The sequence below is a fragment of the Lepidochelys kempii genome, chromosome 7 (genome assembly GCF_965140265.1).
Source record: "Lepidochelys kempii isolate rLepKem1 chromosome 7, rLepKem1.hap2, whole genome shotgun sequence".
NCBI lineage: Eukaryota > Metazoa > Chordata > Testudines > Cheloniidae > Lepidochelys > Lepidochelys kempii.
This window is the reverse complement of record NC_133262.1, coordinates 122,307,934-122,321,562: the sequence shown is the minus strand read 5'-3', so window position 1 is coordinate 122,321,562 and position 13,629 is coordinate 122,307,934. Positions and strand designations below refer to the sequence as shown.

At 44.1% G+C, this 13,629-nt stretch overlaps 1 protein-coding gene across 1 annotated transcript in view; it reads right to left on the bottom strand.

Annotated features, from left to right (window-relative positions):
• ARL3 (ARF like GTPase 3) overlaps positions 1-13,629 on the bottom strand; it is a 36,531-nt gene that overhangs the window by 15,584 nt on the left and 7,318 nt on the right. Inside the window, exons 2-3 of the mRNA XM_073354499.1 lie at positions 6,829-6,972; positions 5,310-5,426 (exon numbers count right to left, since the gene is read on the bottom strand). Of these exons, the coding sequence (XP_073210600.1) occupies positions 5,310-5,426; positions 6,829-6,972 (261 nt within the window). The remainder of the gene's footprint in view (positions 1-5,309; positions 5,427-6,828; positions 6,973-13,629) is intronic.

Here is a 13,629-nt window from a genome sequence, read left to right as displayed (position 1 = left end):
CATGTAAAGTGCCTACTTCCAAAGCAGAAAGCCACATGCAAAATCGCTGCAGGTGTGTGTCTGAATATGCAATCATCCAAACAGACCGTACCTTATTTGACTGGGTTAAGCTTCCAAATATCACAGGTGTGTAGAGCTGGAGTATCTCCCATTCACACACACCTGCACTGATTTGAATGTGCAATCACTTCATGGTTTTCAAACATTTTTGGAGGGTCCTCTCCCTTTGTGCAATGCAAATCTGAATGGAGCTGAGGAAGGAGTCTTGCGATTGCACCTTATCTTGGCCCCAGAGTTCCTGCATTGCAAAGCCCATCTGAACTGGTTACTGCAGGGGTAGCATGGGCTCGGTGGCACAACTCGAGTTTAAATTATCTTTGTAAATGCTGTACCAGCACGAACAGAGTGTGAGAAAAACATTCACCTGCATTTCATGTGCTTTCTAAAAAAACAATAGGCCAATATCAAGTCTGGTGGAAACGCGTCGCAATTTCCATGCAAACGGTGGTGGAAATGGGTCAGGAAGTGACTGCTACCAGCCGTTGTGCAACGCTTACCTTCCCGTCCACCAGTGCTGAAACCGGTCCTTTTCCTCACTGCCCATTTCCTTACTCCTTCTACAAAACAGGGTTTTCCTGTTGTATTGAGTAGGCTGGGGGAGAGAGGAGGGGTACTTTCCGCTCCTCCGGGCTTAGAATTACCCTTTATTTTCCCACCTCCCCTCCCTTGCAGTAAATGTAATGGGAATGTGGCGGTTTAATTGCTGCTACAAGCTTGGCAAGGAAGAACGGGGAGTCACATGGCCTGCAATATACCCATGGAGACGCATCTTCATATATCTTCAATATACCCATGGAGACAGATCTTCACCATGCACGGACTTCAAGTGTCTGCTGTAGCAGTCAAAGGCTCCCTGGCTGCTGCTTTGCAGTGCTGACTTCTGCCTACTTGTATAGTGCTTGCCCACCATACACAGCACCATAGATAATCCCTGACGGAGCAGTCGTGATTATTTTATGGCCGCCCTGTGTTTTGTGCCTTGATAGCCTACACAGGAGCTCGCTGACTAAGCTGGCTCTGCTGTATTTGAAAGCCCGTAATGGAGAAGGGACCTCCCCCTCTTCAGCCTTGTTAAGCCTTGGTCGCTCTCTCACAGCTCCCATAGAATCATAGAATATCAGGGTTGGAAGGGACCCCAGAAGGTCATCTAGTCCAACCCCCTGCTCGAAGCAGGACCAATTCCCAGTTAAATCATCCCAGCCAGGGCTTTGTCAAGCCTGACCTTAAAAACCTCTAAGGAAGGAGATTCTACCACCTCCCTAGGTAACGCATTCCAGTGTTTCACCACCCTCTTAGTGAAAAAGTTTTTCCTAATATCCAATCTAAACCTCCCCCACTGCAACTTGAGACCATTACTCCTCGTTCTGTCATCTGCTACCATTGAGAACAGTCTAGAGCCATCCTCTTTGGAACCCCCTTTCAGGTAGTTGAAAGCAGCTACCAAATCCCCCCTCATTCTTCTCTTCTGCAGGCTAAACAATCCCAGCTCCCTCAGCCTCTCCTCATAAGTCATGTGCTCCAGTCCCCTAATCATTTTTCTTACCCTCCGCTGGACTCTTTCCAATTTTTCCACATCCTTCTTGTAGTGTGGGGCCCAAAACTGGACACAGTACTCCAGATGAGGCCTCACCAATGTTGAATAGAGGGGAACGATCACGTCCCTCGATCTGCTCGCTATGCCCCTACTTATACATCCGAAAATGCCATTGGCCTTCTTGGCAACAAGGGCACACTGCTGACTCATATCCAGCTTCTCGTCCACTGTCACCCCTAGGTCCTTTTCCGCAGAACTGCTGCCTAGCCATTCGGTCCCTAGTCTGTAGCTGTGCATTGGGTTCTTCCGTCCTAAGTGCAGGACCCTGCACTTATCCTTATTGAACCTCATCAGATTTCTTTTGGCCCAATCCTCCAATTTGTCTAGGTCCTTCTGTATCCTATCCCTCCCCTCCAGCGTATCTACCACTCCTCCCAGTTTAGTATCATCCGCAAATTTGCTGAGAGAGCAATCCACACCATCCTCCAGATCATTTATGAAGATATTGAACAAAATCGGCCCCAGGACCGACCCTTGGGGCACTCCACTTGATACCGGCTGCCAACTAGACATGGAGCCATTGATCACTACCCATTGAGCCCGACAATCTAGCCAGCTTTCTACCCACCTTATAGTGCATTCATCCAGCCCATACTTCCTTAACTTGCTGACAAGAATACTGTGGGAGACCGTGTCAAAAGCTTTGCTAAAGTCAAGAAACAATACATCCACTGCTTTCCCTTCATCCACAGAACCAGTAATCTCATCATAAAAGGCGATTAGATTAGTCAGGCATGACCTTCCCTTGGTGAATCCATGCTGGCTGTTCCTGATCACTGTCCTCTCATGCAAGTGCTTCAGGATTGATTCTTTGAGGACCTGCTCCATGATTTTTCCAGGGACTGAGGTGAGGCTGACTGGCCTGTAGTTCCCAGGATCCTCCTTCTTCCCTTTTTTAAAGATTGGCACTACATTAGCCTTTTTCCAGTCATCCGGGACTTCCCCGGTTCGCCACGAGTTTTCAAAGATAATGGCCAATGGCTCTGCAATCACAGCCGCCAATTCCTTCAGCACTCTCAGATGCAACTCGTCCGGCCCCATGGACTTGTGCACGTCCAGCTTTTCTAAATAGTCCCTAACCACCTCTATCTCCACAGAGGGCTGGCCATCTCTTCCCCATTTTGTGATGCCCAGTGCAGCAGTCTGGGAGCTGACCTTGTTAGTGAAAACAGAGGCAAAAAAAGCATTGAGTACATTAGCTTTTTCCACATCCTCTGTCACTAGGTTGCCTCCCTCATTCAGTAAGGGGCCCACACTTTCCTTGGCTTTCTTCTTGTTGCCAACATACCTGAAGAAACCCTTCTTGTTACTCTTGACATCTCTGGCTAGCTGCAGCTCCAGGTGCGATTTGGCCCTCCTGATATCATTCCTACATGCCCGAGCAATATTTTTATACTCTTCCCTGGTCATATGTCCAACCTTCCACTTCTTGTAAGCTTCTTTTTTATGTTTAAGATCCGCTAGGATTTCACCATTAAGCCAAGCTGGTCGCCTGCCATATTTACTATTCTTTCGACTCATCGGGATGGTTTGTCTCTGTAACCTCAACAGGGATTCCTTGAAATACAGCCAGCTCTCCTGGACTCCTTTCCCCTTCAAGTTAGTCCCCCAGGGGATCCTGGCCATCCGTTCCCTGAGGGAGTCGAAGTCTGCTTTCCTGAAGTCCAGGGTCCGTATCCTGCTGCTTACCTTTCTTCCCTGCGTCAGGATCCTGAACTCAACCAACTCATGGTCACTGCCTCCCAGATTCCCATCCACTTTTGCTTCCCCCACTAATTCTACCCAGCCTTGTAAGGTCTCACCCTTGTGCTAGATGTCTTTTTATGTTCACCTTGGCCCCCTCTCTGTAGGCCCATACTCTACCCCTGTTACAGTGATGCTGAGTAGCCCAGCTATTTGGTATTTGTTGTGTATTTTATTGTGCAGCGCCTTGGTGAAAGGCAGCATGTTTAGTGATTAGAGCATGGCACACTGCAGGAGATTAAGAGCCAGTTCTTGGCTCTGATATTGACTTTTAATTATTATTTTGTACTGAGGTACCACCACTCCTAAGAGCCGCAGTCATTGACCAAGACCTCACTGTGCTAGCTGCTGTGTGAACATATAAGAAGATCGATTGTAAACTCTTTGGGACTAAGTAATGTAAGACTTTCTACGTGTTCACAGTCAGGTCACAGTCCACCTGTGCCTCAGTTTCCCCCATCTGTAAAACAATGTGATAGCAACAACTTACTGTTCAGATGAGCTTAGCTGGTTGGGAGTGTGGGTTAGAGCTTGGGCCCTGCTTTAACTCAGGCTGGAACTCACCCACTTTGCAAATGAGGATGCAGGCTAAGTCACTCAAGTGCTGACAGCTCTCCAGTGCCTTTCCACAAATCCCCAGGCCAGAGGACAGACAAGTTCTCTCGCAATTGATGCAACCAATTGGGAAAGAATCCTAGGGCGTCTCAACACAAAACCATGGGACTCACTCCCAGGCACACACAGATGAATGCAGAAACAATGAGGACGCAGTAACGCAGTTCGAGCTCTGCAGTGCGGATGCTCACACCCAGGCAAGGCTAACCCAGGTGCTCATACCTGGGTGCCAATCACCTGGAAAACTGTGTGGTGTAGATATAGCCTCAGCGATCTAAGCATTGGGTTTGGATTTCCTAAACTTAGTGGCAACACAGGTTCTGTTGTTGGCTGAGACAATTCAGCTTTTAAATCTTCCATGGGGGTTAACTTGAGTGACATACAGCTGGGCCGTGTCTGTCAGATGTACCTCAAGATCAAAGGCCCTTGCTGATCTGTACAGATTCTTCAGAATGTAGCTCACGAAAACTTATGCTCTAATAAATTGGTTCATCTCTAAGGTGCCACAAGTCCTCCTGTTTTTTTTACAGAATCTGTAGAACTTTTGGTAAGAGTGGGGGATTTGCCCAATAACCCTGGCCAATATTCCTCCTCTTCCCCCACTGTGCAGGCTTGTGGGTGCCAGCTGGCTGCCACCCTGCCCTTAGAAGTGGCTGCATTTTGTATGTATTCTGTACAGTGCTCTAAGACACAATGTGTTGCATCCTGTAACTGTAAAGGCCCTACATTATAAATTAAGCATTTAGTTAAGGTTTTCACGTTCAGAGTTTTACAAACATTAACCTTCAAATAGGTATGGAAGGATAGTCTTGTAATTAAAGATAGCATTATCTTTCTGCCTCTCTTCCACAGACTTTCCTGGCTGGCCTCGGGCAAGTCATTTAACTGTTTTGTGCCTCAGTTTCCCCATCTGTAAAAGGAGGATAATACTGAACCTACCTCACTATTTGTAGCTTAATTCATTAGTACCCGTAAAATGCCTTAAGATTCTCCAATGTACACTGCTACAGATGTGCAAAGTATCATGTTAACATTATGCCATTAATACCAGAGAGACTTGTAATTGAGCATGTATAGGAGTGATCAGCACAATGTGCTGGAAAAGTCAAAAATAAATGTGAAATGTTTCTGCCAATTCCCCCATTTTTCACCATGTGTCCAGTCTTGCCAATGGGTTCGGAATGATTAATGTTATGCCAACAATGGCGTTACTCAGAATTAGGGTGTTTAGCACTGCCTGTCTTTCTGCCTGGAAAGCCACTGCATTAACAAGCACTCAGCTGTGGCCAATACTTACAAGAACATCAGTGTTTTCAAAGTAGTTCCTCCAGTACGGCCTGATCTTCCTCTGTCCACCAATGTCCCACACGTTCAGCTTAAAACCTTGAGACTGTACACTTTTAATGTTAAAGCCCTGTAATGAGCATAAGTAAAACCACACACTGAATCTCAGGATCATATTCATGAGAGCGTATCATTAGCAGCTTATATATCACATTGCTGAAAAGCATGGCAAGATAGGGCCGTGTTGCTGTTCAGATGGATCAGCTGCGGGAGAGGTGAAGAGGAAAGAGAACAGCAGCCTTATGCATGTCAGCTTGCATATGTTCCTGGATCAAGGGCTGACACTGTCATGGCTACAGAGACATATGTTGCTGTTAATGTCTTTGGAGTGCTCAGAAGGGTGGATACAACAAGAGGTGAGAGAGAGATGCCGATAAGGGAAAAAACAGAGGGCACTGTCAGAAGCAGGCTTAAGCCTGTGAAAACTGAGTACACAGTACAGTCTAACCCAAAGCCAGAGGACTAAGCTTCATTCGACACAACACTAGTGCTCAGCTTAAAAGAACAGCTGCATATCTGAAGGGTCTGTTTCATCAACTAAAGCTCCAACTGAAAGGGTGTTCAACTGGAAAAACAGGATGTGCTGTGGCCTGGCAACGTGCTGCCACATGACCCAGGGGATCAGAGCTTGGAATCTGAGCGTGGGCTTTTGCTCTGGGATGTCGGGGGCTGGGAATGCTGCGAGGCAGGGCACTCTGCTTCTAGGGGAGCTGGGGAGAAGAGCACCTTGCGTAGCTCTCTAGCAGCCTCCTCTGGTCAAGTCAGGAGTGGTGCTGATGGCATTTTGGACTGGAGGGACACAATTGCCCCAATGGGGAGCCTTGAAGCGGGGGAGTAAAAACCAACAGCTAGGGATGACATGATCTGTGGGATTCTGGGAATGCCCAGGGGGAAAGCGGCAAGGAGCATAGAGAGAAACGTACAAGTTGTTCTTTGTTTGTTAAAACAAATCTGATTTCTGTTACACCCGGGTAAATCCCAAGTAATTCCACTGCACTCTATGGAGCTAGTCCAGATACACACCAACATGCCTGAGGTCAGAATCTGGCTCAAAGGGTGCAAAACTTATGCTCTCCAGCTATACACGCATTTGGGGCTGGCTCCCTTTCTGCAGTTGAAAACACACCAATATAATGATAATATCCATAGAATCATAGAATATCAGGGTTGGAAGGGACCTCAGGAGGGACCAATCCCCAACTAAATCATCCCAGCCAGGGCTTTGTCAAGCCTTACCTTAAAAATATCTAAGGAAGGAGATTCCACCACCTCCCTAGGTGTTTCACCACCCTCCTACTGAAAAAGTTTTTCCTAATATCCAACCTAAACCTCCCCCACTGTTCTAATTTAGTTTTGTGTGCAGTCTTTAGCATTTCATAGGCATAGCTTGTACCTGAAATATGGTTAACATGGCATGTGGGATGGAAACAGAACACACAGCAGCCTGCAGGCCCAGGAAGAGCCTTTCTTACCTGTGTCGGTGTGATGTGGCTAATGTCTTCAGATGCCAGCTGTTTCAGGAGCGTGGTCTTGCCTGCATTATCCAGTCCCAGGAGGAGGATTCTCACCTCCTGGTCTGGTGCACTCTTCAGTTTGCGCAGAATTGACAGTAAACCCTGCAGCAGCCAGGAAATCCGAGATGTTATTTCCCATGCTGAAACTTTTTCCCCTTCCACAGCCTTGCCCTCCTCCCTCTGCTTCATGGTACATGGCAGCAGATCCCACCACCAGCGCAAACAGGATCTGAGGACTTGCCCCACCCTTTCATTCTTCCATTTCTCCACTTCTGTTCTCTCAGTGCCTCACTCCCACATGCAGCATCACCTTGGGTCTAGAAGCACACAACTGCCACTAATATCACTCAGCATGCCAGCTGATGGGGGCCATTCAAAGGGCTGTGTTGTCCAACTCAACTCCTGTAGCCTATTCAGTATTCACTGTGCCAGAGAGCATATCCCAAGGATGAGGTACATTAATGAGCTGCAGTCAAGCCACCAGGTGATCTGTATTATTTTTACCACCAACAAAACCCCATTAATCTAAATCTCCCTCTTTCTAGGTTACTATGTGCTCTGTCATGACTCCCTTACCCAGTAACACCCCTGATTATCCAAAACCCCATTTACTAGTCCTCTAAAACATGCAGGGCAAATGAAATGTTCAGGTTTCTGAGGATGTAGCAGCTAACAAAAGTATCTCAGATCACTGTGCCTCATGGCTAAGAAAACTTCAAACATTAGCCAGGCTCAGCCCCTCGAGCTGACAGTATCATTCGGGATTAGGAAACGGAATCGGCACGTCGGTTTATTTACAGTGCAAACCACTAGAAAATAACAGAGCTCGTGGGATCCAAGTTACCCAGGAAAGAATTTTCCGTAGTATCTGGCTGGTGAATCTTGCCCATATGCTCAGAGTTTAGCTGATCGCCATATTTGGGGTCAGGAAGGAATTTTCCTCCAGGGCAGATTGAAGAGGCCCTGGAGGTTTTTCGCCTTCCTTTGTAGCATGGGGCCCAGGTCACTTGCTGGAGGATTCTCTGCTCCTTGAAGTCTTTAAACCAAGATTTGAGAACTTCAATAGTTAAGACATAGGTGAGAGGTTTTTCGCAGGAGTGGGTGGGTGAAATTCTGTGGTCTGCGTTGTGCTGGAGGTCAGACTAGATGATCATAATGGTCCCTTCTGACCTTAGTATCTATGAATCTATGAACACAACATAAACCTTTGCTGGTGCCAATGATCAGACACCTGCACTGCTATGAAATAACGGTCAGCAGAAGAGCATTCTAGGTGCTGGCATATAACTGAGGACCACCACTTACCCTGCTTTGATTCAGAACCCTTCTGACAAGCACAGACACACAATAGAGAGGCAGTGCAGCAAGTAGATGGGGCAACAAATGGTGAGTCAAGAGCTCTGCCACTGATTTGCTAGGTGACCTCAGGCAAGTCACTTAATCACTCAGTGCCTCTCTGTCCCCTCCCAAACCCTTTCTTCGTCTTGCCTGTTTAGAATGTAAGCTCTTCCAGGCAGGGACTAGCTCTTACCATGTGTTTGTATGGCACCTATCACAACAGAGCCCCAGTGAGAATCTTGCTATCACACCTAATTAGAATCATCCTCCTCTCTGGAATGTGTCTGTGAAGGAAAATCCTCTTCATCCGTTTTGGGTCATCTCGTTTTCAGTCCAGTCTCTTACTGATCAGGTGTTCCCATAAAAAAAACTACCATAAGAGGCATTGATTGGCAGCCATGTGTGCTCTGTGCTGAGACCAATAGGACCTGGAGCCAGGAACTCACACTTCAAATCCCAGCTCAGACCCAGAGGCCCTCCAGGCACATCACTGAACCTTAGTTTTGGAAATGGGGGTAATGATATTTTCCGATCTCATGATGATGGTATGAGGATGAATTAGTTATAGGTTGTAAAGTGCTCTGTAGATGGGAAGAGTTCCAAGTTCTAAATATTTTTGTTGAGGCCATGGAGACTGCTCCTGAAGATGGCTCCCTCTAGATCAGGGTTGAGACACATTGGCTAAGGGCAATGGGAAACTTGTCCTGGTATTGTCTCTGCACTACCATCCTATGCTGTGGATACAAGACTTCAGGATCCAGTGAAATCAGCTATCACCACTTTTCTTTAGAAAGCAGGCTTTTAATGTAGCATCCTATTCCAGTGCAGGTGTATTGGCTCCTAGCTGCCTCAGCTTCCACCTCTTTTAAAACACCACCTCTGAGCACTTACAATACTCTGCTCTGCACAAGGATGGTATTAATAAGCTCCAAAGGAAGATCTCACTACACAGATCATCCCAGCTAAGCTTCTGATAACACTGGAAAACCAAAGTTATATATGACCCCACCTCTGACCACCTGTACTATCGGCATTAATTGAATATCAATCAACTAAACTATCTGACACAACTAATAAATGAACATACACCATCCCTTGTACAGGGGAAGTTTTTGTGGAGTTATTTAAAAGAATGTTTTTGTAGGATGCAAGTAGAAAGTTAACAAATGTCAGTCCCAACTTGATGCTTTTAAGAAGTGATAGCATAATGCAAAGGTTAAGCCATCTAGCTCTCAAGTCTGGAAATGCAATAGTAAGATTGAAATCTCACCCTTAATGCTACCTTTTTGTGCCTTAATACTGTCCGTGCCTATCATACGTTGTCAGTTAATAAAACTGGAAAATGTATACTATCTAAGGTACTATATGTTGTTAAATATATATATGATGGTAGCACCCAGATAGGACTGCTTTGTATTAGGTGCTGCCTAATACATAAAGGTAGACACACTCTGACCCCAAAGAATTTACAATCTAAGATGAGTAATGGCAAAGGATGGGGTAGGAGGTCAATCAAGTACATAGGCTTTCAGAATTATTCATCAACATGCTGACAACTTAAAAAATACAAGTTTAACCACACAACTAGTAACAAAGGCTAAGGCGCAAAATGAGCTACACCTAGCAAGGGATATAAAAGGCAATAAGAATATGTTCTTTAAATACATTAGGAGCAAAATAACGATGGAGGAAAGCGTAGGTCCTCTACTTAGCAGAGAGGGAGAGCTAATAACTGACGACATCAAAAAGACTATGGTGTTTAATGTCTGTTTTGCTTCAGTCTTTACTGAAAAGGTTAGTGGTGACCAGATACTCAACACAATTAATATTAAGAACAAGGGGAAGGAATGGACGCCAAAATAGGGAAAGAACAGGTTAAAGAATATTTAGATAATTTAGATGTATTCAAGTTAGCAGGGCCTCATGAAATTCAACCTAGGACACTTAAGGAATTAGCTGAAACAATCTTGGAACCGTTAGAAATTATCTTCAAGAACTCACACAGGACGGGTGAGGTCCCAAAGGACTGAAGAGGGGCAAACACAGGACTTCTCTTTAAAAAGGGCAGGTGATGAGGTTTACAAACCGCACACTGGAGAGCAAGGGTTGGCCTTGCAGGAGACATGCCAACTCCTGCCTGACCACTTAGCAGCACTGAGGGTGGTGGTGGTGGTGCATCTTTTATCGGGGAACAAAGAGGGCAGGGAATTATAGATCAGTCAGACTAACTTCAATATCTGGAAAGATACTGGAACAAATTATTAAACAATTAAATTGAAAGCATCTAGAAGATAATAGGGTTATAAGGCATAGCCAGCATGGATTTGTCATGAACAAATCAACCTGATTTCCTTCTGTGACAGAGTTACTGGCCTACCAACAAATACAAAATGGTAGGGTGACATCACTGTGTGTGTTGGCCTGACAGCGGGACCTATGAGATGTACACCTAACCTGAGTATTACATGGAGCAGACTGGGGGACTGACAACCGTCTTTATTGATCAAAGTTTTCCCTTTTTATTCAGCCAAAAATGTGTAAAAACTAGTCAGTTAAGTATCTAAATGTTGCCTGGCTGGAAGACCCATCAACTGCTGAACAATTCTCAACACAGCTAACTCTTCCAACAATTAGTGATGACTTATCTGCTGAAAGGTTGTCCCTGCATGATACAATCTATAATGCTGTTGTGAGCTGCGATAGATATACAAAATGCTATCATGCAGACTGGTTCGATGATGATCCTGAAATATTGAATTTTCTCGATGCCAAGTGGCAAGTGCATGACATGCTCTTAGCTGACCCGTCCACTGAAGGCAAGATAAGAAGTTATGGGTTTAATCTGCAGCAAGGGACACTTAGGTTGGATATTAGGAAAAACTTTCTAACTATAAAGGCAGTTAAGCTTTGGAATAGGCTTCCAAGGGATGTTGTGGAATCCCCATCATTGGAGGTTTCTAGGAACAGGTCAGACAAACACCTGTCAGGGATGGTTTATAACCTATCCTGAAAAATGATCCCTCACTCTCACAGACCTTGGGAGACAGACCAGTCTTCGCTTACAGACAGCCCCCCAACCTGAAGCAAATACTCACCAGCAACCACACACCACACAACAAAAACACTAATCCAGGAACCTATCCTTGCAACAAAGCCCGATGCCAACTCTGTCCATATATTTATTCAAGTGACACATAATCACATTAGCCACAACATCAGGGGCTCGTTCACCTGCACATCTACCAATGTGATATATGCCATCATGTGCCAGCAATGCCCCTCTGCCATGTACACTGAATAAATGGACACAAATCCGGCATCAGGAATCATAACATTCAAAAACTGGTAGGAGAACACTTCAACCTCTCTGGCCACTCAAGAACAGATTTAAGGGTGGCAATTTTGCAACAGAAAAGTTTCAAAAACAGACTCCAAAGAGAAACTGCTGAGCTTGAATTAATATGCAAACTAGATCCCATTAACCTGGGTTTGAATAGGGACGGGGAGTGGCTGGGTCATTACACATATTGAATCTATTATCCTAAGTTAAGTATCCTCACACCTTCTTGTCAACTGTCTAAATGGGCCATCTTGATGATCACTACAAAAGTTTTTATCGCCTGCTGATAATAGCTCATCTTAACTAAATAGCCTCTTACAGTTTGTATGGCATCTTCACCTTCTCTGTGTGTATATATCTTCTTACTATCTATTCCATTCTATGCATCCGATGAAGTGGGCTGTAGCCCACAAAAGCTTCTGCTCTAATAAATTTGTTAATCTCTAAGGTGTCACAAGTCCTCCTGTTCTTTTTCAGAGTAGCAGTTGTGTTAGTCTGTATCCGCAAAAAGAAAAGGAGTACTTGTGGCACCTTAGAGACTAACCAATTTATTTGAACATAAGCTTTCGTGTGCTGCAGCTCACTTCATCCGATGCATAAAATGGAACATATAGTAAGAAGATATATATATACATACAGAGAAGTTGTTAGTCTCGAAGGTGCCACAAGTACTCCTTTTCTTTTTGCTTGCTAAGAGTAAAGCAATAAATTCCCAGAGCAGGTCAAGATTGGGAATCTTTTTAACTTTAAATGCAACTACAAGAAACCAAATGCAAAAGAATAAGCTACAAAGCATCACTTATCTACCACTAAATACTTCTCAGGGGAGGAATGAAAAACAAATGTTAATAGATCCTCTCCTATTGCTGAATGATGAACTTCCAAACTAACACAACAGCCTACAAGAAATAAGATCAGCGTCGTTCCATATTCTATTCAAGTGACACTTCTTGTTGTGTGGCTGATCGCAGGATTATCTAGGTTAGCCAAGAGAGAAGGGGTTATTTATAGAAATAAAAGTATTCTCTGAGGTATAAAGTAAGCTGATTTAGAAGGCTAGAAGAAAAGCAAACCAATATATAGATGTAGACTCTGCTTAGCAGCTCTGTTTGTATACAGATTATAGAGCTCATGTGTGCAGTTAAAATGCAGTCCAATTTAAATCAAGACACAAACTCTAGTTTGGGCTAGCAGTCATTCAAAAATGTTACTGTTCTAAAGTTACATCTATGTATTCTGATTCTAGTAAATAGATATTTAATATCCGGGAGAAGCATCACTCAGTAAAATCTGTGGGAATGTTTAAAAATTCAGCCTTATAAATACCTAAATACTAGGGCTGTCAATTAATCGCAGTTACCTCATGCAATTAACTCAAAAAAATTAATAGCAATTAAAAAAATTGAGATTAATCGCAGTTTTAATTGCACTGTTAAACAATAGAATACCAACTGAAATTTACTAAATATTTTTGATGTTTATCTACATTTTCATATATATTGTATTCTGTATTGTAATTGAAATCAAAGTATATTATTTTTATTACAAATATTTGCACTGTAAACAAAAGAAATAGCATTTTTCAGTTCACCTCATACAAGTACTGTAGTACAATCTCTTTGTTGTGAAAGTGCAATTTACAAATATTGATTTTTGTTGTTGTTACATAACTGCACTCAAAAACAAAACTATGTAAAACTTCAGAGCCTACAAATCCACTCAGCCCTACTTCTTGTTCAGCCAATTGCTAAGACAAACAAATTAGTTTACATTTACAGGAGATAATGCTACCCTCTTCTTATTTACAATATCACTAGAAAGTGAGAACAGGCATTTGCACAGCACTTTTGTAGCCGGCACAGCAAGGTACTTACGTGCCAGATATGCTAAACATTAGTATGCCCCTTCATGCTTCGGCCACCATTCCAGACGACATGCTTCCATGCTGATGATGCACGTTAAAAAAACAATGCGTTAATTAAATTTGTGACTGAACTCCTAGGGAGAGAACTGTATGTCCCCTGCTCTGTTTTAACCACATTCTGCGATATATTTTATGTTATAGCAGTCTCGGATGATGA